Here is a 27375-nt window from a genome sequence, read left to right as displayed (position 1 = left end):
GCAGGGCAACGAAACAAAGCAGATTTTTATCTTCAGAGTGCAAGACTGTTGCCACTTAAAAAAATGAGGGCGAAAATTGGTATCTTTAAGAGTTTTTAATTAATATCTTGGCTAATTAAATGGCTTCCCACGAATTTTTAGTATTTATGGGTACTTTCTCTCGAAGCTCAACTCAGTCTTTTGAGAGAAGATAATGCCACAGACAGACGTGCACAGATTTTAATAGTATAGATCAGGGGTGGCCAAAGTGCGGCTTGTGAACATAATACTGCTCTCGCAGGCAATTTGCGCGGCTCATGCATATAAAATATATTTATGAAATATGGTAAGCTTAAACTATTCAGTTTCCAAAAGGAAGTAATTAACTAGTTACAAAGTTATCAGTGATTTCTTTCTATTTAAAACCTCCTCCACTACTTCCATAATGATGTAAATATGAACTTGTTTCTTTTAGAAAATTTAGATGCGGCTCTCAAACATTCCTGAATTCAAACGTGTGGCTCTTACTGACATGAAGTTTTGCCAACTCTGGTATAGATAATACACCGAAATTAACAGTTGAAATATTTCGGAAAGAAAAACTAAGGACATGACAGTGACAAAATTCTTGAAATTTTGGTCTGAAGGATAATCACATAAAAACTGACAGTATTACATGTTATATACATATTTGTTCTTGTTAATATATTTTTATAGGAAATGAAACTCAGCAAAAAATACTCTTTTTAAACATATTTTGTAGAAAAACAAGAATTTGTGATTTAAGTGCAAATACTTCAGTTGTTTGCTTCAGAAATACGACATGCAAACATTACACTTAAATTTTAAACATAAATAATATAATGTTGGAGATTAAAATTTTTGTTTCAATACACCTAGAAGCATTAGATAATTTACTTTTCAGTATCATTCTCTTGCACCTCATTACAATTATCACATTATTTAATGAAAAATTCTACACCCTAGAATAAGTAACGTGAAAGTTGCCCTCAAAGTGCTCTCCAATAACTTTATCCATGCTGTCATCATTAAATTGTTCCTCAAAAATCAGATTTTATGAGAAAACAAACAATAAGCACTTAAAACTTAAATTTGGGAAAGAGCGATTCAAGTTTCTGTTTCCCAAAGAAAGATTCAAGTGGCACGATTAGCTTTTATGAGTTTTTAGCCCAGAAGAGCTATTAATTTGATATTATTAATTCACTTTTCAAACTGTTACCACCAAATATTACAGTCCTGCATTACATTTAAGGAAATTAAATAATGAAGAATTTACATAAATGCATATATGTTTCTCACATTGTGATAAAACAACCGTACCTAGAGCCATCATATTTTGAACAATGCGAGCCTCCACCAAGTATGAGCATCTCGGAGGCCCTAACTTGGAATTTGTTTTACAGTCAAAAGTCGTTAATTCGGACACCCATAATTCGGAATGATCTATAATCCGGACTCAAAACCTCAAAACTTTCTGCGCATGCGCCACGTTGACACATGCGCATAGGCATTTACGCGTGCGTGTAAGACCTTTTACGACTGCGCATATGAGTGTGCGCAAATGCAGAATACATTTTCGCGTGCGCGTTTTATGTATAATGGACGTATAAGCTAAAATTATCTATTTCAGTTAATGAATTGCGTTGTTCCTTAATTTTCGAATTGGAGCCGGCTTATTATTTTTTGCAGACTGTAAGAGCAATTTTATAAAAGTAAGCTTAAACTTTCGATTATATCAAATAGAATATCCGATATATATTTGTTAATATGTAAAGGATCTAAAGCGAAAGTATGTTTTGAAATCCGAAATCTGTTTACCAATTTCGCTCGGCGGGGGGAACGCCGCGAGGCGGGCACGTAATGAATTGGAAGTTATCTGTCAGCACTATCCTTATCTTCAGGGCAGATGTTTTTATTTTATTTGGCTTATAATTGAAGATCAGATGTTTTTATTTTATTTGGCTTTTATTCCTTACCAAATGTAGTATTTCATCGATATGCTCCGTCTTTGATATGATTTAAAACAAGTTCCTCGTCATTATAATTCGCTTCCGATAGCGAATTTTAATTTTAGAATTTCTGCATGCCATCTTATGAGATTTAAACTGATGATCTATAATCCGGAAAAATCGATAATCAGGAATCGGCGAAGTCCCGACGAGTCCGGATTAACGATTTTTGACTGTATTATCTATTTCATATTTTGTCAGACATTAAAGAATTTTTGATTAAGAAACTCAATGATTTCAAAATCGGCGAATGGCAACACTGTACGGGGAAAGGCATTTTTTTCTCCAGCTCACGAGACTGTATCGGAAATTCTCAAGATATGCTAACTTTAAAATTATTTTGCGATATTGCTATTAAACGGAATTTTATGGTTTGAGTGCAAAGAACATGATATTTAATAAATAAAGGTAACACAAAATGTTAAAAAAGGCCCCCTTTGGGCATAATGTAAAATCTGAAAGCTTTATGATTTTTTTTGGTTACTTAGTTTATTATTAACTTACAATTTAAAAATTTAAAGTACTTTGCTTTCAATGTATACATTATCTTGATGAATGGAAGTTTATGAAAATAGAGACTACATGAAATTATGCAAATTTAGCCAATAAATGTTGTTTAAATATAGATCCTCATGAATAGATCCAAAAAGGCATATTAATCAGAGGGTTAAGGCCACACTGCTGCTTTTGAACTGTTGAAAGTCAGAGCACCTACCTATCCTGCAGAGACTTTTTGTTTATGTGAAAAAGTCGTGTAGAAAGCACAATCTTCTGCCATCTTGTTGGCAAATTTCCTACTAATTATTATCTCCTGGACATGGACAAAAATTTTTTATGGCAATGCTTTCAACGGTCGACCTTTATAAGAATTATCTCCTAAGAGTTCTCAGCTTGTGTAAAATTGCTTTACTCATTCTTTCAATACAGAACAAAAAAGAGCCAAATCAACATACACATGATGACAGAAGTATCTTTTAATTTCTTTAGGACCATCCTCCCCCAATACACTACAGAACACTATTCAATGTCAAATGTTTCTGAACAAATTAGAACCTAACTTTAACATAAATAATTAGAACATACCGTAAACAATCAAGTGAAATCAAATGTTTCCTCTAATGAAACTTTCAAATTTATTCATTTACTGTTGGCAGTAAGTCTGCAAGAGGAATTAACTGCAAAATAATTTTTAACATGCGAAGCCAGAAACTTTGGAATCTACCTGTAAATGCTGATTAATCTTACAAAAAGGCACGAATAAGCAAACAAATTCTATGGAACTTATTTTATTGATGTTATATACATAACTGCATGAAAAAAATTTAGAATACAGACACTGAAAATACAAAAAAAGAAAAGTAAAAATTTGATTGCTATTACAAGGTGAAATTTAAGTATCAATTATAAACACATGCAAAGAAAAAGTTTAACCTCCTCCCACTAAAAAATGCCAAATATCTTTTTAAAGCTTTTTAAGACATACTTTTTAATTTCCATGATGCATGCTTTTACTATGCACACAACACACAAACAAGAAGCTATTTCAAATGAATGCTATAAGAGTGTACAAATGAGAATTAACTTATGCAGCTGAAAAATAAATGAAGGAAAAAAAATCTTTATCAAAAAGCTACCAGCTAAATTAACAGAAATAGTCATTAACTGAACAATATAGGCTTTGTCATTGATAATTAATATTAAAGCTAAATCATTCAAAAAAAAAAAGGGGGGGGCCAAAGTATTTTCAATATTGGAGAAATTCTCAAAGAGACAAGTGACACATATTTTCTAAACTCAAGCATAAATCTTCATCAAAAGATGTGATTAAGTGATCACGTCTGTGAATAAACAAATTAAGATTCCTTTCCTTGGCTTTCTTGGCTAGCACTGCGGCTGCGAGATTGCTTCCTGCTACGAGAACGGCTGGACCTGGCCTTGATGGGAGACTTGGAATGTGATCGTGATTTGGAGCGAGACTTAGAGCGAGATCTCGATTTGGACATGGAGCGCGACTTGCTTCGGCTTTTGCTCTTGCTCCGGCTTCTGCTGGGAGAGCGAGAGTGGCTCTTCGATCTGGATCTGGATCGTGATCTGCAAAAGTTAACTAGTTTTCAAATACAAACCATTTCTTTTTTGATATCAGCAATTTCTTAAGAAATAAACTACAAGATTTAAAATATCTCCCAATTTTTTAGTTTCAAATAGACGGAAACAGCGAGTAAAAACTCCAGGGAAATAAAAAGAGCAAGACATAAAAGGAAAACAGAGGTACAGTACAAAATGTAAGTATTAGGTACCAAAACCAGGAACAATACAACAATTCATGTTTCGAGGGTGCCGAGTCTTCCGATATCAAAGGTAAAGAGCAAAGCTAGACAAGGTAGTACAGGTACAGGCTGTAGAAATGCCAACATCTATGCATATTAAGTAAAATCAAGCCTTGCTAGCTGCTAAGCTTCCCTCAGCTGGAGTTCCAAGGATCTGCCTCCTCCTTCCTCACCACCAACCTCTCAATAGGATTTCAGCTCATCATGTAATTTAAGTGCTGCACAAACACTATACACACTATCCTACGCCTTCTGTGGGATTTGAATTTGTGTCCTTCAGTACGGAACTCAGTGTCACTAACTACTAGCCTGTTTGCACGAAAGCAAGGAAGTATAGGTAGAAGCTAGGTCAGTGCCTCTGTAGTACCCAAGCGATTGAGGTATTGCTGAATCTAGCTAACTGCTAAGCGTCCATCCTAATTTTGAGGTAGAACACCCTGGGAGGCAGTCCAAGGATCTCTCAAACCTCTTGAGGGTTTTCACCTTGCCATGTATTTTGAGTGCCCCTTTGCCACATAGACACTATGGCACTTACAAACATCCATGCCTTCTCTGCGATTTGAACCCCCAGCCCATCTACCAATAGTTAGCATCACGAACCACTATAATGGCTGGGCAGCAACAATTTAATACAGGTGATAGATAACACCGGGGGCATTCATAGGCAAATACTCATACAGAGGACAGGATAGAGGCAATTGAAAATTAAAAGAGAAGGGCTGAAAATAGGAACAAATACGAAAATTCAAAAGCTCCTCAAGTAACTTTATTCCTTTCTAGACCAGGCATAATGTTGCATAAAGCAGAAAAAGAAACACTATGGAGAGAATCCTTAGATGCATTTTCACAGAAGGGGCATAATAAGCTAAATAATTCTAAATCAGAAGAGCTCAAAAACAAGAACAATTCAAAATTATAAAATTCAAATGTCTGTCAAATAAAGGAGGAAATAATAAGTACAGGAAACAAAGAGTAATTCCAGATAAAGCAATACAAAGGGCATTACATAGCTGCTAACACTGAAATATGAAAACCTGGCAGGTTCTTACAGGAAAATTGGAAACTGGAAGAGATTCATGCTGTGCAGAAATACCATTTCAAAAGGACTCCAAATTCATTTTATCTCACTTCACAATTCAGATTATTAAACTATACTGCATTCCTGATGAGTTAATATATAATTGGTAGGGGTAGAATATTATTTTGCTGATTTCATTCTGTAATTATTATTATTATTATTTTAATTTTACACTGTGAAACTCTTGAGCAGAAAGATTTTGTTTATCACAGCACTTTTAAATTACTTAAAAAATTAATAATTGATATACGTAGTATTGTACCATATAGTCTTGCAAAACAAAATTAAACACTGGCTATTTAATTTCTACAGATGTCTAGAGAAGATTGTTACAATTCAGAATTAATAAAATTTAATAAGCAAAATTATGCAGAAAATGTTACTCGTACAAGTTTCATCAATTAAAAACATTTCACTTACTGCTGGAATTATTTTCCTTAGGGGGAATATAAGAACTCGCAGATTCTGTATCTACCAGAAAAACTTGGCAGCTATAGCACACTCAAGTTTATGCCTACTATACAAGGCCCAGTTGGCTAGAGATAAATCAAAAAAGAGAAGACTAAAATACTAGACTAGACACAAAAATTCAAAGCACATGTTTGTTGTGCAATCCTTTGTTCTCCAACACTAAAACATTTCATAAGTGTGTCCACAAAAGGAGGGAATGAAAAGCTATAGAAAATTCAAAATCAAAAAGGCAAACAGTAGGCCTGCTTTGCAGACAAATGAAAAAAGCAACTGCCTTATCTCAGGAATGGTTTTAAGCTGGGGGAGACTTTAAATGAAAGACTTAATTTTAAAATTAATTAAAAACCACTGTAACTCACCGTCTCCTCGATTTATCCTCAATAAGTCTAATGCGACGACCACTCAAGTCAGTGTCATCTAGTTTATCGATCGCATTTTTCATGTCGGAAAATGTTGCAAAATCTACCACTCTACAATACAAAAGATTTGCATCAGAAAATATCTTTCACACATACATACATTTCAATAAGAAATAAAAGTACTCATGTTTATCAACAAGAAAAACACATTTACAGCTGTTAAAAACATGGGATTGATGGAAAGAGTCCATTCCCAACTTACCATGGCAAAACTGTGATTACCTGTAAATTCAAAGAGAGTTAAAAAATACGAGAAAGGAGAATAACCCATATAATAATTAATGGAAAAATACTTTCCACAACTTAACTGCATTTTAAAGTGAAGAAAGTTTGTTATTTTTTGTTACATACATTTTTGAATGCTTTTCAAGTTTTTAGAGTACATATTTTAGAGTATACAGAGTTTTTAGAGTGTATATTAAAAAAAAAACTATAAAAATTGTTGATATGGTTTATATTGCACTGTAAATTAATTAGCTTCTGATAGATTTTTTGGTGTGTTACTCATGTTTGCTTTTAATTTCAAATAACTAAAATCTTAGCAACAATGCATTTGCCACAAATACACAGTTAAGTGAACTGTAGCCACAAATGTCAATTGAAATAAAGATGAACATTTAATCTGCCTCGGGCAAGTTTGCTGTCATTACATTTCTACGTTTCATGCTATCAATGCTTCTACATCTTCATCATATACATGTACATTGTTCAAAAAAAAAAAAAAGGGGGGGGGGACAGTTCTATATCTCTCGTTCTATTGGGCCGATTGACAAAATTTAAATTGCATTCTTCATGTCTCGAAAGCGCGACTTAAGATATATATTAGATTTATATATAGCACTATTCTAACATAGGTATTTTAACACAAAATCAGACTTTTTCTGAAATAAAATACCAAATTTTACATATTTCGATTCTACAACTCAAATTACGCTTAAATACGAAATTTTGTAACGTTTGGAGCGAAATTTACGGAGAAATTCACAAATTTATGTTGGCACTTTTTTTTTCAGTTTGCGCCAAGAATAGTTCACTTGACGAACTTCTTAATATATGGCAACCTAGTTTCCTTTCCCGTGAGAAGGAAAAAAGTCACTATCGTTTCTTTTTTTCCAAATAATATTCTTTATATTGTATTTTTAATTATAACTGTTATTAAGTAATTTTTTCTTTTTTGAATTTCATTTTAACTTTTTAAGTTGCATGATTTTTCTTCGAATAACTGTTTTAAAAATTTCTATTTACCTATTCAAGCTGCGTAAATAAAGGTGCAGAGTTTTTATTTTTTTTCAAATAGTTTTCTTTATATATATTTTTTGTCATAGTTATTATTTTAGGTAATTTTTAAATTTTTATACTTTTATTTTAATTGTTTGTGTTGCATTGTCTCTTCAGATAATTGTTTTAAAATTTTCTATTTATTCCTTCGAACTGAGCATTTTAAATATATTTATTAATATAAATTTTCCAGAATTTTATTTTATTTATTTAAATTGCGCTTCTTTCGGAAGAATACCTTCTAACCCAGACTATGATGCGTTTGAAAACTAAATATATTAAAAGAGAAAATACAGTAAAGCACAGTTTAACACGCCTTTCAATGTTCCGTTCAGAAAAGATTTATATAAATAAGAGAGATGTATAACCGACATTTTAACTTAGGATGACTTGCATACACTGCTTTAAACAGTTTTATCATTGTGCCCATTGCTTTATACAATTTTATCCTACATTTGGTTTCTTAAAATGTTATTCATATTTTAGTCAAATATTTTATTTTTGAAATCGCTAAAATCAAATATCATAAGATTAAAAGGTTTTAAATTTTAAAAAAATACTAATACTAAATTTTACGCAAAAATTTATTTTTTCTTCTCTTTTTCTTCAGGCATTTTACTTTATTCTTGCTCTTTTTCTTTAGGCATTCTGCAAGTATATTAAAAAGCATCCAACTTTTCGAAATATCTTGATACAGGGTTGCCACTTAAACAGGAGAATGAAATTCCCTGACTTTTCCAGGTATGTTTCGAGAAAATTCCAGTCTATCCGTGTAATGTACATTGGCTGTGCTAAGAGGTAAATTAATTATGGTATTACTTGTACTGTGTAGCAAATTCACTTAATTATTCAATAAATCCCAGAGGACATTTATTCTTAATTATTCTTGCTACACTTTTTTTGATAATTTTGTTTACTTTTCCGCTTAAAAAACTTAATAAAATTTAAGATATATACATTGCATAACAACTGTACGTTTTATTTAATTATTACTCATGATCATCCCCAGTTCAACACGAGGCTAATCCGGTTCTTATAAATCACAACGCAATGCTAAAAGTTAGGCTAGATTTTAGGTAAATTTAATTTGTGTGAGGTGTATTCTTAAAAGGCATCTTAACACTTGAAAACACAAATATAATTATAATAGGAGTTGTTTTCTCCATTGAGATTAGAATCTGCCCAATCTGGAATAAGACGAAAGAAAGAAATCTATTTAATATATTTTTTTACTAAATTGAGGTATTTTATATTTATTTCGCAGCATACATAAGGAAAAAATATGTGCATTAAATTTCGTGATGTCATCATGCTGCTAGAATTAATTTCAGGATTATGCCAGAGAAAATTTCCTGAAATTTGGAAACATTATTTACTAATGATAAATAAATTTAGAGGGAAGAAGCAACATTAAATGATATGAATAACATAAAAATAAAGATAATTACTTAAAAATTTAATTAGAATAATCAATGATATTTTAGCGAATATAGTTATATTACATGGCTATCCTCGATGATTGATTACTATTTTTTTATTTTACTGCAAAATGACAAGGTATTTATTAAAAAAAAAAAAAAAAAAGATTTTGCGGTAAAATCCTAGTATACGATACGGCCTTTGCATGATTTTGAAAATTGTCACCAAGAACAAAATGACCCGTTTACTGCTCATCATCATGTTGCCAAATCCCGCTGTACCATACATGGAGATTATTCTGACCGAAGAACGTCTATGTAAAAAGCGGAGGGAAAACTTGCCAAGGGATTTGACGACGGAACGGCCAGAATTTCCCTCTCCGTGATGTGTACAGGAAATTGAGAAATACGTGTTGAGAAGAAACATTCTTTGACAAAAAAGAAAACTACGAAAATCCATTTTTAAATTATTGCGAAAAATCCAAGAAGAAACGTTTTATCAAAGAATGTTTTTCTTGGATTTTTCGCAATAATTTTAAAAACGGATTTTCGTAGATTTCCCCCCCCCTCAAAATAACTAATCCATGAATTAATTTACTTGCGCCAAAAACTATTTTCTTTTCCTTTAGAGTTTAAAGACATTTTCAACGACATTCATTTTATGTACTCTTGATAACGTGACCTTCGAACTTCGACACCGGTTTCGAGCTTTGGCGACAGATATATCGCGCATGCACAGCCGTTTCCCACTATGATGGAACCGAGCCACGTCTGTTGCAGAGAGGTTTTCCTTCTTTACAATACATATTTTTTAATTCTAACCTTCATGGTACCGTATACTAGGATTAAACCCATTTTGTTTTATATGAGAACAGGTACTTTCTTTAGTTCATAGACTGCACATGCGATTCTCGAGGTTACTGGAAACCAAAAGTTGCGGGAAAGTTGCTTTGCCTTTCTAAAAAGACAATCAAATTGGAGCTGCGAAAATTGGCTCTATGCCAGCTGCCCGAATGACACTCACTTGATACAGAATTCGCCAGAAAAGTGATCTCTTCCGACGTCGGTGCAAAACTCGCCTTTTTTGGCGGGATCATTGTATGAAATTCCCTGAATTTTTTGGTCAATTTCCGAATTCCCTGACTTTTTCCGGTTTTCCAGGTAGCGTGGCAACCCTGTTCTAATATTCTTTATATTATATTTTTAATTATAACTGTTATTATTTTAAGTATTTTTTTCTTTTTCGAATTTCATTTTAATTGTTTAAGTTGCATGGTTTTTCCGAATAACTGTTATAAAAATTTCTATTTACCTATTCGAACTGCGTAAATAAAGGTGCAGCGTTTTTTTTTTTTTTTTTTTTTTTTTTCTCAAATAGTTTTCTTTATATATATTTTTTGTCAGTTTTATTATTTTAGGTAATTTTTAAATTTTTATACTTTTATTTTAATTAGTGTTGCATTGTCTCTTCAGATAATTATTTCAAAATTTTCTATTTATTCCTTTGAACTGAGCATTTTAAATATATTTATTAATATAAATTTTCCAGAATTTGATTTTATTTATTTGAATCGTGTTTCTTTCGGAAGAATATTTTGCAACCCAGACTACGAAGCGTTTGAAAACTGCATATATTAAAAGAGAAAATACAGTAAAGCACGCCTTTCAATGTTCCGTTCAGAAAAGATATATATAAATAAGAGAGATGTATAACCGACATTTTAACTTAAGATGACTTGCATACACTGCTTTAAACAGTTTTATCATTGTGCCCAATGCTTTACACAATTTTATCCTACATTTGGTTTCTTAAAATGTTATTCATATTTTAGTCAAATATTTTATTTTTGAAATCTCAAGAATCAAATATCATAAGATTAAAAGGTTTTAAATTTAAAAAAAATACAAATACTAAATTTTACGCAAAAATTTATTTTTTCTTCAGGCATTCTACTTTATTCCTGCTTTTTTTCTTTAGGCATTCTGCAAGTATATTAAAAAGCATCCAACTTTTCGGAATATCTTGGTATTTCTGACGATCATTTTAAATAATGTTATCGCCTTCCATTTCATAAAGGCCCACAAACGGCCGAGCGGTAAAGTCGCTGAACACTGCTAGTTCCGGGGTTCGAACCCCGGTAAACGGGCTGGTTGCATGGGCGTTTTCGTGGATTTTCTCATGACATTATGACAGCTGGTTTCCCTTAGAGCGTTCTTCACGAAGTATTTCGTCAGAGCCTTTGTCCGTCTTTAGAGACTAAACATTTTCCAGGTATGAGATGAAAGGAAAGACTGGCTTCATCAACAGGTTTTGGTTTATTTAATTATGACAAAGCACAATAGGGCTATCTGCCTAAGGGGAGGGATGCCTTAGAGGAGGACTTTCTAAGGAAAACTGGCTCGCATACACGTTACACATTGGGAAAACCACGAAAACGCCCATGCAGCCAGCCCGTTCGCGGGATTCGAACCTCGGACAGAACTACTAGTGTTCAGTGGTGCTCGGCCGTTGTTTCATCAGGAGGGAAACAAAACGCCTTTTGGTGACATCCACATACAATACTGGATAAACTCCTGAATCTTCAAATAATTCGACTGAGAAAATCATGGGAATCTCCATTTATGATACGATATGATATTCTATAACGTAATTTAAATTTATACAACCATATAGTCTAAAAGCAGTCGCTCTTCACTTTAATCTGCAATGATATCGTTTTTGTCTTTTCTGCTAACACAAGCTCAATTGATGGTATTTGCTGGTGTACACGTCCAAGTGTTTTCTCTTTGAACACCTAAATTCTTTGAAGTATCCTGAAAGTTTATTCAAAAGCGTCCAACTTTTTGAAAAATCTTGGTATGTCTGACAGCCAAATTTCCCTGCAAATTTTTGCTTACTTTTCTCCCTAATTTTCTTCTTTCTTTCTACAGTTATTTTCAGTACTCACACAAAAAAAATTAAGATTTTTCGATGGCTAGACTTCCATAAATTTTGCATTCTTGTCAATTTTTTTAAAATATCAAATACATGAATTGCGTTCCAGCTGAAGACAGTTTTTCATTTTCTAGTCATTTTAACTATAAATAAAGTTTAAAGCAAAGTCCAAAGGATAAACATTTTAATTTAAAGATTTTTGCTAAATGACAAAGAAATAAAAACTGTCCAGCATAGTTTATTCTGTACCACCGAGTAACCCGATTCTTATATCGGCTGAAACAATCTAAATCATATTAAAGATCATGTTTTTTTATACAATCTATAACGCGAGAGAAAAATTAGCTTCTTAAAACATTCTTTCTAAGAGGATTAATATAAAAGATTATATTTATATATATTTTTTTAAAGCTGGGACTTGATCCAAACTGTCAAATTTTTAAAGTTTAATTTATATGGTGGTTGTAATTAAAGTTTCAATTTGAAATGGTCATAAAAGGAAAACTACCGGACCAAATATTATCAAACTTGGAAATCGTGTAAAGGAGGTTATGGGAATTTATTTTCCACGAATGGCTCTGTATACAACATCATTAAATGAAATAAGACTTGAAAACATCAGTTAAAAATGTGTTTAATAGTTTCCGAAATGTGTTACAAAACATGTTCAAGGTAGCGCGTCCAGCATTTTCCAAAAGCAAGTTAAATCCTGTTACTGCATTCTCAACAGCAGCTCTTAGCATATCAGGAGGAATGTTACAGACATGTCAGTATATCACATTTTTCATTTCTGCCAAATTGTTTAGATTATCACCATACACAGTACTTTTGAAATAACCCCATAGCCAAAAGTCACAGAGGTTGAGGTCTGGTGGGAAGAGGGAAAGTGTTGGCCTATAAGACGTTCACTTGTGAAATGTTGCCTTAGTAACTGTGCGCTACATGTGTAGGATAACTGTGCGATACATGTGAGGTGGGGCCCAGCCAGCCCTCCATAAAAATCCTTGTATCTAAAATGCCACGTTACTGCAGTCCATGTATCACAATACATTTTAACATTGACTCTAAGCGAGGTGCAATCACAGTGATCCATCTGTCAACTTCTCTTCAGAGAAAAAAATGGTTCAGTTATGAAACCAGACGGTGTGGAATGACTGCTACGCAATCGAATGCTGTAGGAGAATGCAATGGAACTAGGTAGATAACATGAGGGATTTCTTTGGCAAAAATCAATTAAAAGCGTTTTGAATCAGTATCTTCATGTTTTAGTGCCGAATTCAGGCTTAAAAATTACAAATTAGCGATCTGTAAGAAAACAATTTCCAGATTGTACGTACTTGTGTGAGTGATTTGCGATCTCACATTTTCTAATCGCTAATTCGTGGGTTTTCACGGATGAATTTCTCACTTACACGGATGGTGCACTCAACTTTTAACGAATTTAACGCTTTTAAATGGTAATTTGCTTACTTCAAAGTTTCTTAAGGATATGCAACATACTAAACCCGTGTAACAAAAGGTTAAGTTAGATTCAAACCCATATTTCGTTTAACAATATTGCATACAGCGCCATTTTCCCCATGGTGGTGAGGTTTCGAACTTCCTTTTTTTCGCGGAAAATAAATTCCCATGACCTCTTTTACACGATTACCAAGTTTGATAACATATGATCCAGTAGTTTTCCTTTTATGATCTTTTAAATGTGGAACTTTAATTATAACCACTCTGTATATTATTAAATTTTAATTTGAAGCCTATGCATTATATGTATACCAAGGGTAAATTTTTCGCTTTTATGGAAAATTAAAGAATCGAAGCAAATATACTTAGGATAATGGACCACAACTCAAAAAATGTCCCCTCCCTCCGAAAATCAAATATTGAAACTTCAACCTTGAATTTATTGAGTTATCGAAATATTTACTTTGACTTATCTCCTAAGTCCTAGTTCCGACAACAATTCTGAATTACTTGAGCTGAAGTAAAAGATTTAGTATATATTCACTGTATGTTAATAAAGTAATCAGAGTGTAATAAAAATAGATTATAGAATTTACGCTGATGCAACTTTTTGTCTGACTGCACAACATGTAATAAAAGAGAAGGCTTGTAGAGATCTGTTTTTGACATGCCTCTAAAAGTAGATGTCATACTCCTTTTGTCTCTTCAATGTCAAATAACGTTCCTTTGAGAGGCAACTTTATTTTTTGGGAAAGAAAAAAAAATCACAAATAGACAAATTTGAAGAACATGCAGGACGATTGAATACTTATACTTATTTTGCGAACACTAGTGGTTCTCCGACTGGTTATTGAATAATGAAAACATGCATTGGCATACAATACATTTGGAATAAGTTTTCTGACTGAAAACGTAAGATTAAAAGTCATCTGCTTAATTCACAGCCATTTACAAGTCAACTACTCGGGCAATTGCATAATCGTTTTGATCCTGAGCTTGTAAGACAAACCTAATATCACTGGATTTAAACACTTCTTTAATCTTCTGAGAACGTTCCTTCTTTAGCTCATATTCCAAGAATATTAAGTGCATGCAATTATTGCAAAAGAAATTGAATATTCATTTGCACTACAGCTTGGTAGTTTACTAATGAGTTAACAGAATTTAAATTCTGTTTTTGTGTCTAAGAATACAAAAATATTTTAAATATTTACAAAAATATTAAATTGGAGTCTCACCAGTTGCCTAGCATTTGAAGACTGTTAAATACTAATTGTTTGTTGCTTAACCCAGGCTGCATGGTTGGTTTTTGTAGTTTTCTAGGTCCTCTTTACAAAGGTTCTCTATGAAAGCATCTTAATCAAATAGCTCCCATGTTCTTTCTACGTTCAAATAACCAACTAACCTAGTTTAAGCGCGATTTCCAAGTGAGGTTACTAGCAAAACCCGAACACTCATTAAAAATTATGTAGCTTGCCAATCGGGAGTAACACAAAAGATACGCCGCCAATAATTGAATTGCTGTTACGGTCCGCTGCTTCTAAACTTAGATGGTCATTCCTTAATTAAATAGCCCACCAGCAGCCGAGCTGTAAAGATGCTGAACATTGGTAGTTCGGTCCGAGGTTCGAATCCCGCGAACAGGTTGGCCGCACGGGTGTTTTCGTGGTTTTGCACATGTGTAACGGGTATACGAGCCAGTTTCCCTTAGAAAGTCCTCCACGAAGGCATCCCTCCCTTTAAGCAGATAGCCCTCGTGTGCTTTGGCATAATTAAATAATCCAATCCAATCTTTAATTAAATATAATTGATTTGTAACTTCTACTAGAACGGACGGTAAGAATTGAAGTGTAAATAAATAATATCATGTGCAATCTTGATTAATATAAAATTAAAAATATTTGCATTCAGACAAAGTTTTTTGAAATATTTGCAATTACTTTATAAGAAGGATTTATTAATAACCGTAATAATTACTTAAATCTAAATCTTAATTAATAATTAATCTACTGATGATTAGGATTCAGTTCTTGACAATTATATTCTAAATTAGAATTTTAAGGATATAATAAAAATACTCTATGCACAAAAATACATTTTAGGATAAAAAATTAGTTCATTTTTTATTTTTTAAAACTTCTTGAATTCATTTACACTGTCTCATAAAAGTTATGGGACACTTGTGTTTTACAAAGGGAAACTGTAATAAAATAAATTAAAAAAACATGTAAACATTTTTTGTGGGTGTGTTTCATACTTAAATTTAGTAACAATTATTACATAACATACATTTTCTCAAAATATTAAAATAATAATTTAATAAAAATACAATTGTTTAGAACGGAGCAAAAAATGGCTCACATAAGTGACGGGACACCATTAGATACTACTACGTACTACAATAAAAATATTTTTATGGGTTTTTATTTTTACTCAAAAGCAATTGGCAATAATTTATAAAATCGTCTGCAGTATTTCTCTCCCGTTTGTTTTGGAATTTTTGTGTTTTTTAGCTCTGTGCAGCCATGAATGTTAAACATAAAGAAACTTTGCCTGAAATTCGAAAATTAGTTATTAATTTGCATATTGAACGGGGAATATCTATTACAGAAACTGCTGAAACAGTTAACTTGAGTCATTCAATAATTTTGAATATCATCAAATGATATAAAAAGAATCATATGATACAGGATAAAAGAAGACCTGGCCGACCATCAAAGCTATCCAATGGAATAAAGCGAATTATCGTTCGAAATATTAAAAAAAAAATCCAAGAATGAGTGCTCCTAAGGTTGCTGCTGATTTACAAGCATTATATGGAGTAATTATTAATCCTGAGATTATTAGAAGAGTAATTCGATCTGCTGGATATCACGATAGAGCAACCAGGAAAAAATTCTTCATAAGTGAAAAGAATAGAAAACTCACACTGGCTTTCGCAAAATCCAACATAAATAAGAATTCTGATTACTGGAATGAAATTATATTTACTAATGAGAGTAAATTGAATATGTTTGGTTCTGATGGTAGAATCTTGGTGTGGAGAAAACCCAGGGAAGAATTTCACAAACAGAACTTGGTGCCAACAGTAAAACATGGTGGAGGAAGAGTTATGGTATGGAGGTGTATGTCGTCCGCTGGAGTTGGCAATCTTGTTTTTATTGACAGTATAATGGATCAGTACAAGTATATTGACATTTTAAATCAAGATTTAAAATCTTCAGCACGAAAATTGAACCTTCATAACGATTTTAAATTCTACCAGGACAATGACTCCAAACACACAGCTTTGAACGTTAGACTCTGGCTGCTGTATAACTGTCCTGAAATAATAAAAACACTACCACAATCTCCAGACTTAAATCCCATAGAGAATATTTGTCAAGAATTCGCAAACACACCATTTCTTCAAAAGAACAATTAAAATCGGTGCTTCAAGAAGAATGGGGTAAAATCGCTCCAGAAATCACAAAAAAATTAGTCGAATCCATCCCAAGAAGTTTAAATCATTTTTTAAAAGTAAAAGAAAATCCAACAAAATATTAAAATCTTTTAAAAAGTAAAATTTTTGGATAAATATTTGATGGAAAAGTAAGTGTCCCATCACTTATGTAAGCCATTTTTTGCTCCGTTCTAAACAATTGTATTTTTATTAAATTAATATTTTAATATTTTGAGAAAATGTATGTTATGTAATAATTGCTACTAAGTTTAAGTATGAAACACACCCACAAAAAATTTGTAATTTTTTTTAAATTTATTTTACTACAGTTTCCTTTTGTAAAGCACAAGTGTCCCATCACTTTTCTGAGACACTGTAATAAACATTGTATCCTCGTTGTTAATTGAATCCAGAATGTTGGGTGTCGTTTATATAATTATTCTTACTTGTCCACAGAATCTGCTGACTTATCCAGCCATTAAGTAGCTGCAGATCATTTCTACATAACCATTGAACTTCCATTAATTCAGTCTCTAGAGGGTTGTATGTTTATATCATAATTTGACTTTTATAAAAATGATTATTCTAAATCTTATGTTTCTATAAAAATATACTGTTCTTTAAAAATATGTATCAGCTGCTCTTTCAGCCATTTCATAAGCAACAGTTTCTTTAGAAATAAATTATGCAGTTAATGTCATAAAATTCAAATAAACATCAAACAAAAATTCTCAGTTTTAGACAATTCGATTTAAAAAGTAAAGTAGCAGACGATAAAACGCCGAAGGTAAAAATTTACTCTTATTTAACTCTTTCTCATCGAGAGAGGGCAAAATCTCAATTCCTCAAATATCAAAAACGCCCGTATCTAAGAATTTCTTCTGGAATGCTTTTCCTTCCCCCATGACAAGTTGAATACTACAGCGCTAACAATAGCCTTACTTAAGTAAAGCGAGAACTTCTTTCTTCGACGCTTTGACACTGTGTGAAGTTCCCCCTTGGGACGGGAGTGCAACTTCGGGCATCAAAAGCTAAACACTGACAGTAAACAAAGGAAAGGAAGGAACAAAGGAAACAAGGAAGCTACTTTTAGTAGCTTCAAAAGAATGATTGACATGTGATTTAACAACACCTGAAAGCAATGAGTAATGCAGTAACGTGATGGGGAAAAGCACTGGGTAGGAAATAATCAGGCGTTTCGGGCGTCCAGCCGGTGTCTGAATGTTTGGGCGATTGGGGCGACTTTGATGCGAAAGAGTTAAAAAAAAAAAAAAAAAGAAAAAGTTAAAAATTTGAATAATATCATCTATAATTTTAAAAAATACCTTTTCATATAGTATTAATAAATATTTATTACGCATCATCGAGGGAAAAAATGTCATATAATAAATTTTCTGTAAAATTTTAGGTTAAAAATAGCTGTGGCAATTCAGTGTAACAAAAATCCATAGACCACATTTGGCGTTATTATCACTCAAAAAAAAGATGCCAAATTTCAAAACGTGAAAATATGTAAATTCGTGTATATCTTAGGAAATTTTGAATAAAACAGTGTAATTTTTTGCAGATATGCTTAAAAATACACCTACTTTAAGATGATGGTAAAAATTTTATAGGTTATAATTTAAGAGTTTTTTCGAAAAATTTATAAAAATTATTTAAAAATAGAAATTTAAAAAATAAAACACAAAAAATGGGTAAATTTTATTTGGAATGAACCTAAATTTTGAAATGTAAAAGGAAAAATAATAAAAGTTTAATAAAAAGAGAGATATTAATAAATATTTGCCAAATTTAATTAACATTGAGGAGCTAAAATTTTGAGAGCTAATATTTTAAAAACTACTCGTACGATTTTTACAAAACCTGGTATTATGGCATAATTTGAGGCGTAGTATCGAAATATGGAAAAAAATTGGTATGTTATTTCAGAAAAAGTCCGATTTTGTGTCAAAATATCTATGTTACAATAGTGCTATATATAAATCTAATATATATCCTAAGTCGTGCTTTCGAGACATGAAAAACGCAGTTTGAATTTTGTCAATCGGCCCAGTAGAACAGGATATATAGCACTGTCCCATTTTTCATTTTTCATTTTTTTTTTTTTTTTTTTTTTTTTAGCAGTGTACATAGTATAAAAGTTTCATTTAATGATTCACCATAAATGTTTTTCTTCATACAGGGTTCGTACACATTTCTGCACATGGAAATTAAGCACTTTTAAGGACCATTAATGAAAACAAAATTATGGACCTGTGAGCAAATAGCAAATTAATAAATTCAATTAAAATATTATCTATGCCTTAACTTTACTTTTGTAATACCATCCAAAAAATAAAATAGATCCGTAAGTAGGATGCATTATTATTAAACATAACTTAATTAACATAATTGTTAATAAATTTGAGCATAAATATACTTTATGAAATTTATCAAACAGCATTAAATATTTGACACTTACAATAATTCGGCATATTTGAAAGAAGATAAATGACATTTTATTTCCATTTTACTAATAGTTAGTTTCATGTTGATTCCCCCCCCCCATGTCTGATTACTTGCTCAATCTAGAGGTTTAGTAAATAGCAGGTAGATTTTATGTCAAGCGTCAGGTTAAAAGGAGAAGTAAAATCATAATCAGAATGATTTATAACAAAATACTGGCTGTTGTCACCGCTACTCCTTGCCTAGAGAGAGAGACTTGCTGATCAGAACAAAACTGAAAGGCCTGATGTGGGCACGGTTAGCTAGTTTTGAAAGTTAGTTGGGCTCTGTCTGTTGCAGTGACTGTCGTAGCTCTGTGTAGAGTTCCAGGGATTGTAACCCAGTTAATACAGTCAAATACCGAAAATCCGCCAACTCCCGAAATCCGCATTGCCTCTCAGAATATAAACATTCAGTTTATAGGTTCCGGAAACCGCAACATTGAGTACGAAATATCGAAGGCAAAAAATACTTACCGAATAAATAATGTCATAATTACCGAATAATAAAGAGTCAAAACGGAAATACCAAATTATTGATACAAAAAAGTTTAAAAAAGATAAAATAAATAAGTTTTTTCCCCTCTAATCTGCATCGAGGTAAAAAAGCAGATGATTCACTCAACTCTTTGTTCAAGCTCACGATTCACGTTGTATTTTCTGAGCTTTGTTATTTCCTTTCATGAGACTGTTTAGTGCTGCCTTTTTTTTATCCGGATATTTTGTGGATAAATTAAGAATATTTTTAATTTCAGTCCTTTCTAATACATTGACAGATAAGAAACACACTCATGATTTTACTGCTTGCAACGTTGAAAAAAAAATAAACACATTGCATTGACAATAACGCAAAAAGTGCAAAAGATGGAAGCAGGTGCTACTCCTTGATTTATAGCAGAATGGTATGGAATTGTGATACGATTGTGTATGATATACGGAAAATAAAGAAAGCAGATGAAATTTTACAGCAACAGTGATTCTAACACCGGCATTCGAAACCAGAAATCTTTGCATGAGGCGAAATCAGTAAACCTTGATGCTGTGTACATATAATACAATGAATAATATAATCAATTTATATATGTAATAATAATTTAATGAATATAATAAATTATTGCAATAATGTATATAATAATTTAATTACATGTATCTAATATGCCTTATTCATTTTGCACTTTTAGTCTGAATATTATGCTTTATCTTTCCTGAAATCTGCAAAATCCTAAAATCCGCACAACTGCTGGTCCCAAGCTTTGCAGAATTCTGGAATTTTACTGTATACCTTAAAGTTTTAATAAGCCACCAGAGCACCAGAGATGATACCAAGTTGCTTTGTATTATTTTACGTCTCCCGATCTCACTAGATACGAAGAATAAGTTTTACATGAATTTTACATTTTTGTGTTTTACCTTGTACCACGCTAAGGAATAATGAAAGGCATTAACTCACTTTAATATGTAGAGATAATTTTTAAGGGTAAGCAATTAGTTATAAATTAAATTAGGTAGTTAGATAAACTTAGTCATTATGGATTTACATGACCTCTATTAAATTTTACTTATTTTTTAACAATATTGTTAAGAGTCCCTATTAAAATCACAATCTAATAAAATTTCACACTTTAAAATACATGCAATTTATGTCATTGATTCTTAAACGATACTAGGATATTTACACATTAAAAACACACAAAATATTTATGCATCTTTATAATTTGAAGCTTGGCCAGACATTTTGTCTAATTTATATCAATTTCCTTCTCTTTAAGCATTTTACTAAGAAATAGAAATTTCTCTTAAAATGCAAACCAATGTTCTCACTAGTTCCCACGTGCTTTATCTCCTAACTTGTCAACCTCTACACAATGTACCTATGAGGGTTTACTTGATCTGGTAAAAGTTAAATAGTCCAAAAACTCCCGACAGATGTAACAGGTTTAAATAAGGCTCTTATTTAAAAAGGACTTAAATGCATGTTCTTATACTAACCAATTCAACTGCAGTTTGTGGTGATGTAATTACACAAGAACAATCAAATTCAAACAAAACAAAAAAAAAAAAAAAAAATGTGGACTAGTGGTCAAAGACTATAGAATTTAATTTTAATTTAAGCTGGCTCAGTAACTCTATCATCATAACAGATTCAAAAGTCAGCAGCGATAATGCAAAGACAAAAATTTACAAATTATCAGAGCTGGTAGGAACTAATGCAGCGAGCAAGCTGAGATTAAAAACATATTCTGTCTTACACACCAAAAACCTCCTCAGTTTAAAAACTGTCTAAGTGATTTGCATTCTGGGAAAGAAATAGAATTGAGAAATTATAGTAAAGGCTGAAATTACAAACAACTGGGTAATTTACATAATAATACCTGTATATATATATCTATAATAATTTATTTCCTAAACAATATTAATTCATTATTTATATTATATATATATATATATATTTGAAGACTAATTTTCTCTATCTGTATGTATTCGGTTTCTTTCTTCAACACGCTTCCTTTTCATTTTAGAATTTTTTAATTTAATTAGATTTTTGCTATTCTAAAAAAAAAAAAAAACTAAATGCATTTAGAATGTATAAAAAAAAAAGCTGCTAATTTTATTTCTTTAGTAATATGAGCATTCAGAAGAAATATGAAATATATATGATAATGGCTGGTTACCACCCAATTTGGGCATAGTATAAAATCTGAGTGCTTCTAGATTTTATTTTATCTTTTTTTTTTTTCCCCTTCATTATACTCAGAAAATTTTATATGCTCCGGATTTTAAAAATTACTAAACTAAATAATCCACTTTAATGTTAATAATTTAATGATATGATCGTTTAGAAATGTTATTATAGTTTTGAAAATCACTGCTTTTTTTATTAAATGTTCATTAAATCAAAAAAATAATAATAATAAAAAATATCAGATCTTGTTTAATTTTACCTTTTTTATTTCAAAGCATCACATACTATAAATCTTATTTAATTTTACTTTATTTTTATGCAAAATTAAGTTCATAAGTGGTGTGGCAGAATTTTTAGAATTTAGTGACACACCGAGCAAGAAAATGCAGAAATGGTAAAACTTTTAGAATTTAGAGCAGTCACTGGGACACAGAATTTAGAAAGGCACTAGTCGGCAAAATTTAGGATCTACAGAGATAAGTTTAATATTCTACGTGATTGCACCAGGTGGGGAAATGCCTAGTGTCAGACCTGTGTATGATGCATTAAGACATATTAGATGAATCTTTTAAAATTGCCATTTTTCAATTTATTAATCAAAAAATTCCTTTCAATTAATGCCTGTCCATGTGATAAGATTAGAAGCATTTTTAATATTTTCCATACTTGTGTCTAGTGAAAAGTAGAAGAAATAAAGGGAAGATAAGCATGTTAAAAAAAAAAAAAAGATTCTAGTATCAGAAGTAAAACATTCAAATATTATGTTTTCGATGTTCTTTCACATGTTCTCCAAAAAGTAAGAAATTCATTGCAAACTTTCTGCAAAATACATCCATTACATGTTAATACCATAGAGACATTTTTCATTTTGTCACATTTTTCTAAAATCTTCTGGAATCGTGGGTCTATAAATCTTTCCTTCAAATCCTTCTTAACTTTCCAAGTTGCATCCTTCTTCAAGTTGAAATGTCTAATGTCCCGAAGAAAAATTACCCCTACCAATTTTGTAACAGCAAACAGCCAGAAATATTTTGAATATCAGATGGAAAAAGTGTGAAATTAATTTTATAGAGAGTGGTGATGCATATTCTGAGAATTCTGAGATTCTGAGACAATTACATGAGAAAACTTTTATCATAAAAAAATTTTAAAAAAGCTGTTAATTAATTAATTTTTTTTAAATTACAAGGGCTGTTCAGAAAGTATCGAGACTGAATTTATTATGCAAAACAGGTTTTGAGTCAATCTCCTTCGAAATATGCTCCACTGGCAGTAACACACTTGGCCCAACAATGTTTCCAGTCCTCGAAACATTTCTGGAACTCCGACTTTGGTATGGCCTGAAGCTGCTGCGTCGAATTCTGTTTTATAGTCTCAATTCCTGAAATGGCTGTCCTTTTAAGGTGTTCTTGATTTTGTGAAAGAGGAAGAAATCTGGAGGTGGCTTGTCCAGCGAGTAGGGAGGATGTGCTACTTGGATTGTTCCGTGTTTTGCCAAAAACTGCTGCACAAGATTGCTGGTGTGTGCTGGGGATCTGTCATGATGAAGCATCCAGCGAGACGACGCCCATAACGCAGGTCGTTTTCTACAGCCTCTCTTAATCTCCTTGGGACGTCCAAGTATAATTCCTTGTTCATTGTCTGGCCCTGCGGAGCATACTCATGATGAACAATTCCATCTGCAGTGAAAAACACAAGCAACATGACTTTGATCTGGCTTCGCACCTGCTGTGCTTTCTTTGGCCGAAGAGAGCCGGGGCTTTTTCATCGTGATGACTGCTGCTTTGTTTCGGGATCGTATCCGTAAATCCACGACTCATCCCCGGTGATGATGAGCTTCATGAACTCCGGATCGTCGCTTGCACTTTGAAACAAATCAGATGAGATTGCCAGTCGTTGGAATTGCTGATCCTCAGTGAGGAGACACGGCACAAGCTTTGCAGACACTCGGCACGTTTAAGTCCTTTCTCAAAATTTCACCACATGGTCCTATGGAAACGCCACACTCCTGTGCAATTTCTCGGACTGTTAAACGACGATCAGAGCTTACCACAACCTGCACTTGTGCAATCTTGTCCTCACTGCGAAAGGTGGACGGGCATCCAGAACGGGGATCACTGTCCACTGATTTCCGACCTTCCTTGAATCTCCAGAACCACTCGAAAACCCGAGCATGACTCAGCGCCTCATCTCCAAATGCTGTTTTCATCATCTCGTAGGTTTCAGTGCCCATTTTACCAAGCTTAAAGCAAAAATTGATACAGATTCACTGCTTCATGTTTTCAGACATTTTCTGTTTTCGAAGAACGTACGCAAACACTCCACATGAAAGAAGTCAGCGTGACTGAACGGCGCACTGTACAGACCTGCCAGTTTTTGTGAAACGAGGTGAAACGTGCGTGCATGATGTGCACAGTTCCACTACTAGGGGTTTTCTGGAATAGAGTAAGTTCAGTCTCGATACTTTCTGAACAGCCCTCATAATTTCAATATATTACCATTATTTTAATGATATTTATCCATGTTAGAATGTTTTAAAAAAAGTCGTCGAAAAATTCCCAGATCTTAGAATTTAAAATTTTCAATAGAAACTGATCTTAAAAATCGCCAAAATGTTGATAAGTAACCAAATTTAAAGCTGCTCAACAAAAGAATTCACATCCCCAAAAGCAAAAAGTTGTTTAAGAGCTCTTCATTAGAAAAAGTGAAATAATTTCGAAATACTTGTTTCACTTCTTGCTAAGAAACTCACGTATACCACCATTTATATTAAAAATAGGAACAAATCATAGCCCATTCAAAAAACCATATTTATCAGTGAATCGCCAAAAATATACACCTTCAAACTGCTAATTCACACTCAAAATTGCAGTCATAAAAACAGACAGAAATTCCACATGATTAAAATTAAGGACCTTCTGCCGATTTTGGCTAAAATTAAGAACTTTCAAGGACCAAAAATCAATTCCAAAAAAATTTAAGGATCGTACGAACCCTGTTCATAGCATTTTTCTTGGGCACTTAGTAATTAGTTAACACTGTACAGTCATTAGGTTAATTTTAAGCAGAATACTTGAAAAACGTGACGACTCTTATTCTGAACCTTTGAAATATGCATCTAGTCTGCTTCCAATTACACACAGTATGTAGAAAGGAGGGAGAATATACCTCATAACATTTCTTCTCGATTTGCATTTAAAACAGATGATCAAAATTTTAAATTTTAAAATGGCAGATGCACAGAAAGATTGAGCATCTCTCCCGATTTTACCTTGAGGTTTGGCAGCTCTGAAATATATACACAAAACCGGCCCTTCTTCCTCTTTAAATTTTTTATAATAATAACTGCTTTTAAGCAGTTTATCCAAAAAAAAAAAAAAAAAAAAAAATCAGGTTCAGTAGCATGGCAAAACAAAAATTTTCACTTCTGAATACATAAATTATTAAAAATTAATAAAAAAAAACTTTCATATGCAAAACACAGAGGAACAAACACAGTATTTTTGTTAGCTTAAATTCAAATTTTAACTAAAATAATCTCCCAATTTAATAGGGTAAGCAAATTTTAATTAAAAGTGTTCACAGTTAATATCACAGTTAATCTGAAGTCAATAAAAAAAGAAAGAGTAATAATCCATATGATAATTAACAGAAAAAATGCTATTAAGCAGTTTGCCTGTATTTTCAAACAAGGCATTCTGCATAATATGTTCCTTCCCTAAATCACCATTTAAAACAAAAAGAACAAACTTTAAGTAACAAACAAATAAACAGTATTAGAAAAGAAGAAATTAAATTGTAAAAAACATTAAAAGTACAACATTTTCAAGAGAACTTTAACAAATTCATTGAATTCAAACTCTAGTGATTTCTGGCAGTTTCAGAAGGCAGATATCATTTACTACTATTATTACTGTTATTCTACAGATTTTCTTATCTTCTATGTTTTCCAAACATGGCTTTGTTTTACACAGATGAATTAATTTTTTTTTAGTGAATGGTACAATTAATCTGCTTCAGTTCACCAGTCATTTACTATAATCCTGGTAAAATAATGAAATCAAACATTTTGACTATAGATTTTTTTTTTTTTTTTTGTTAATATGTTTTATAACTTATACACACATGAAATAAATTATTCATGTTTTTAAAATAAAACACAGTATTTTTTGGGGGGAGGCAGACTTACCCTTCATTGCGTCTCAGTTTATGGGCGTCAGCATAAGTCACCTCACCAGCTTGTCGCATGTAATCTTTCAGATCCTAAATTATCAATGCAAAAAAAAGTATATTACGCTCTTATAAAAAAGTGCATAATATTTACATCAACTGCTAATATGCTACTATAACAATTTTATTTTTATAAATATCCATACAGAAAAATAAATTTTCATATGACCTACTAGGCTGGAGATTTCACCATTAGCATTCACTATAATTTATTTATTTATTAAGTTTGTTTTATTAAAACAAATTAGATAGTTTACCTCAAAACAACTTTTCGCAGTTACTAGATATTTTACAAGAAAATACTCTCTTATTAAACTAACAAGAGCTAGAAAATTTTAACTTTTGTTTTCCCAACCTTGCCTGATCTTCTATGAGTATGCATCAAAATATCAGTAATACCCCTAGTAATTTTACGCACTTACTACAAAATATCGCCTCTACATCTCTCATATATACTATTAAAGTATGACACAATTATTGCAAAGCAAATGAGAGAAATTATATACAGAAAATCCATCCAAACCATTTTAAAAATGGATAACACTTCTGAAAGAAATACAAAGTTTTGAAAAAACTGTTTATTCATTCTGATAGTAGTGTATCAGAGTTTCAAAGTAAAACTTTGCAAATTAGAATTATTCTGGATTGAAAAAAAAAAGTGTTTTATTAATGCAATTTTTATTATTACATACAATATCCTTTTGTTTGAATCTCTGGGCTCATTTATTAATATTTTTATAATTACATGCAGTTTTTAGATACTTCCTCACCCCTCAAAAAAAGAAAAAACTCAAGAGCTTAAAATTATTCTGGATTGATAAAAACAAACAAGAAAATTTTTTTATTACAACATACGTTATTATTCTTTTTGAGTTCCAAAATAAAACCACGAAGATAAAAAGAACTCTAGATTGGGACGAGGGGAAGCTTGATTTATAATTTTTATTATTATGTAACAAAACCACATCATTTACATTTAAAACGATTATACTTTGACAGAGGGAGACAAACATTTACATTTCTAATGAAAACAAGGAAGAACAGCTAGATATAAGGAAGAAGTTGATAAAATCATATCTAATGTGAAGGTGGGTAAACAGTTTTCTGCAATGAAACAAAGATTAAGAGTAATTCTTCA

The 27375-nt window shown here is 31.9% G+C and overlaps 1 protein-coding gene across 1 annotated transcript in view; it reads right to left on the bottom strand.

Annotated features, from left to right (window-relative positions):
• Window positions 1-3279: 3279 nt before the first annotated feature.
• LOC118205094 (serine-arginine protein 55-like) overlaps window positions 3280-27375 on the bottom strand; it is a 73522-nt gene continuing 49426 nt past the window's right edge. The window contains exons 6-8 of the mRNA XM_085816962.1: window positions 26197-26270; window positions 6245-6355; window positions 3280-4100 (exon numbers count right to left, since the gene is read on the bottom strand). Of these exons, the coding sequence (XP_085673088.1) occupies window positions 3863-4100; window positions 6245-6355; window positions 26197-26270 (423 nt within the window). The 3' untranslated portion in view covers window positions 3280-3862. The remainder of the gene's footprint in view (window positions 4101-6244; window positions 6356-26196; window positions 26271-27375) is intronic.

The sequence above is a fragment of the Stegodyphus dumicola genome, chromosome 5 (assembly GCF_044657685.1).
Source record: "Stegodyphus dumicola isolate Sdum_Otavi_A_Nest chromosome 5, ASM4465768v1".
Taxonomy (NCBI): domain Eukaryota; kingdom Metazoa; phylum Arthropoda; class Arachnida; order Araneae; family Eresidae; genus Stegodyphus; species Stegodyphus dumicola.
The sequence above is the reverse complement of the archived record's forward strand: the minus strand, read 5'-3'. Positions and strand labels throughout refer to the sequence as shown.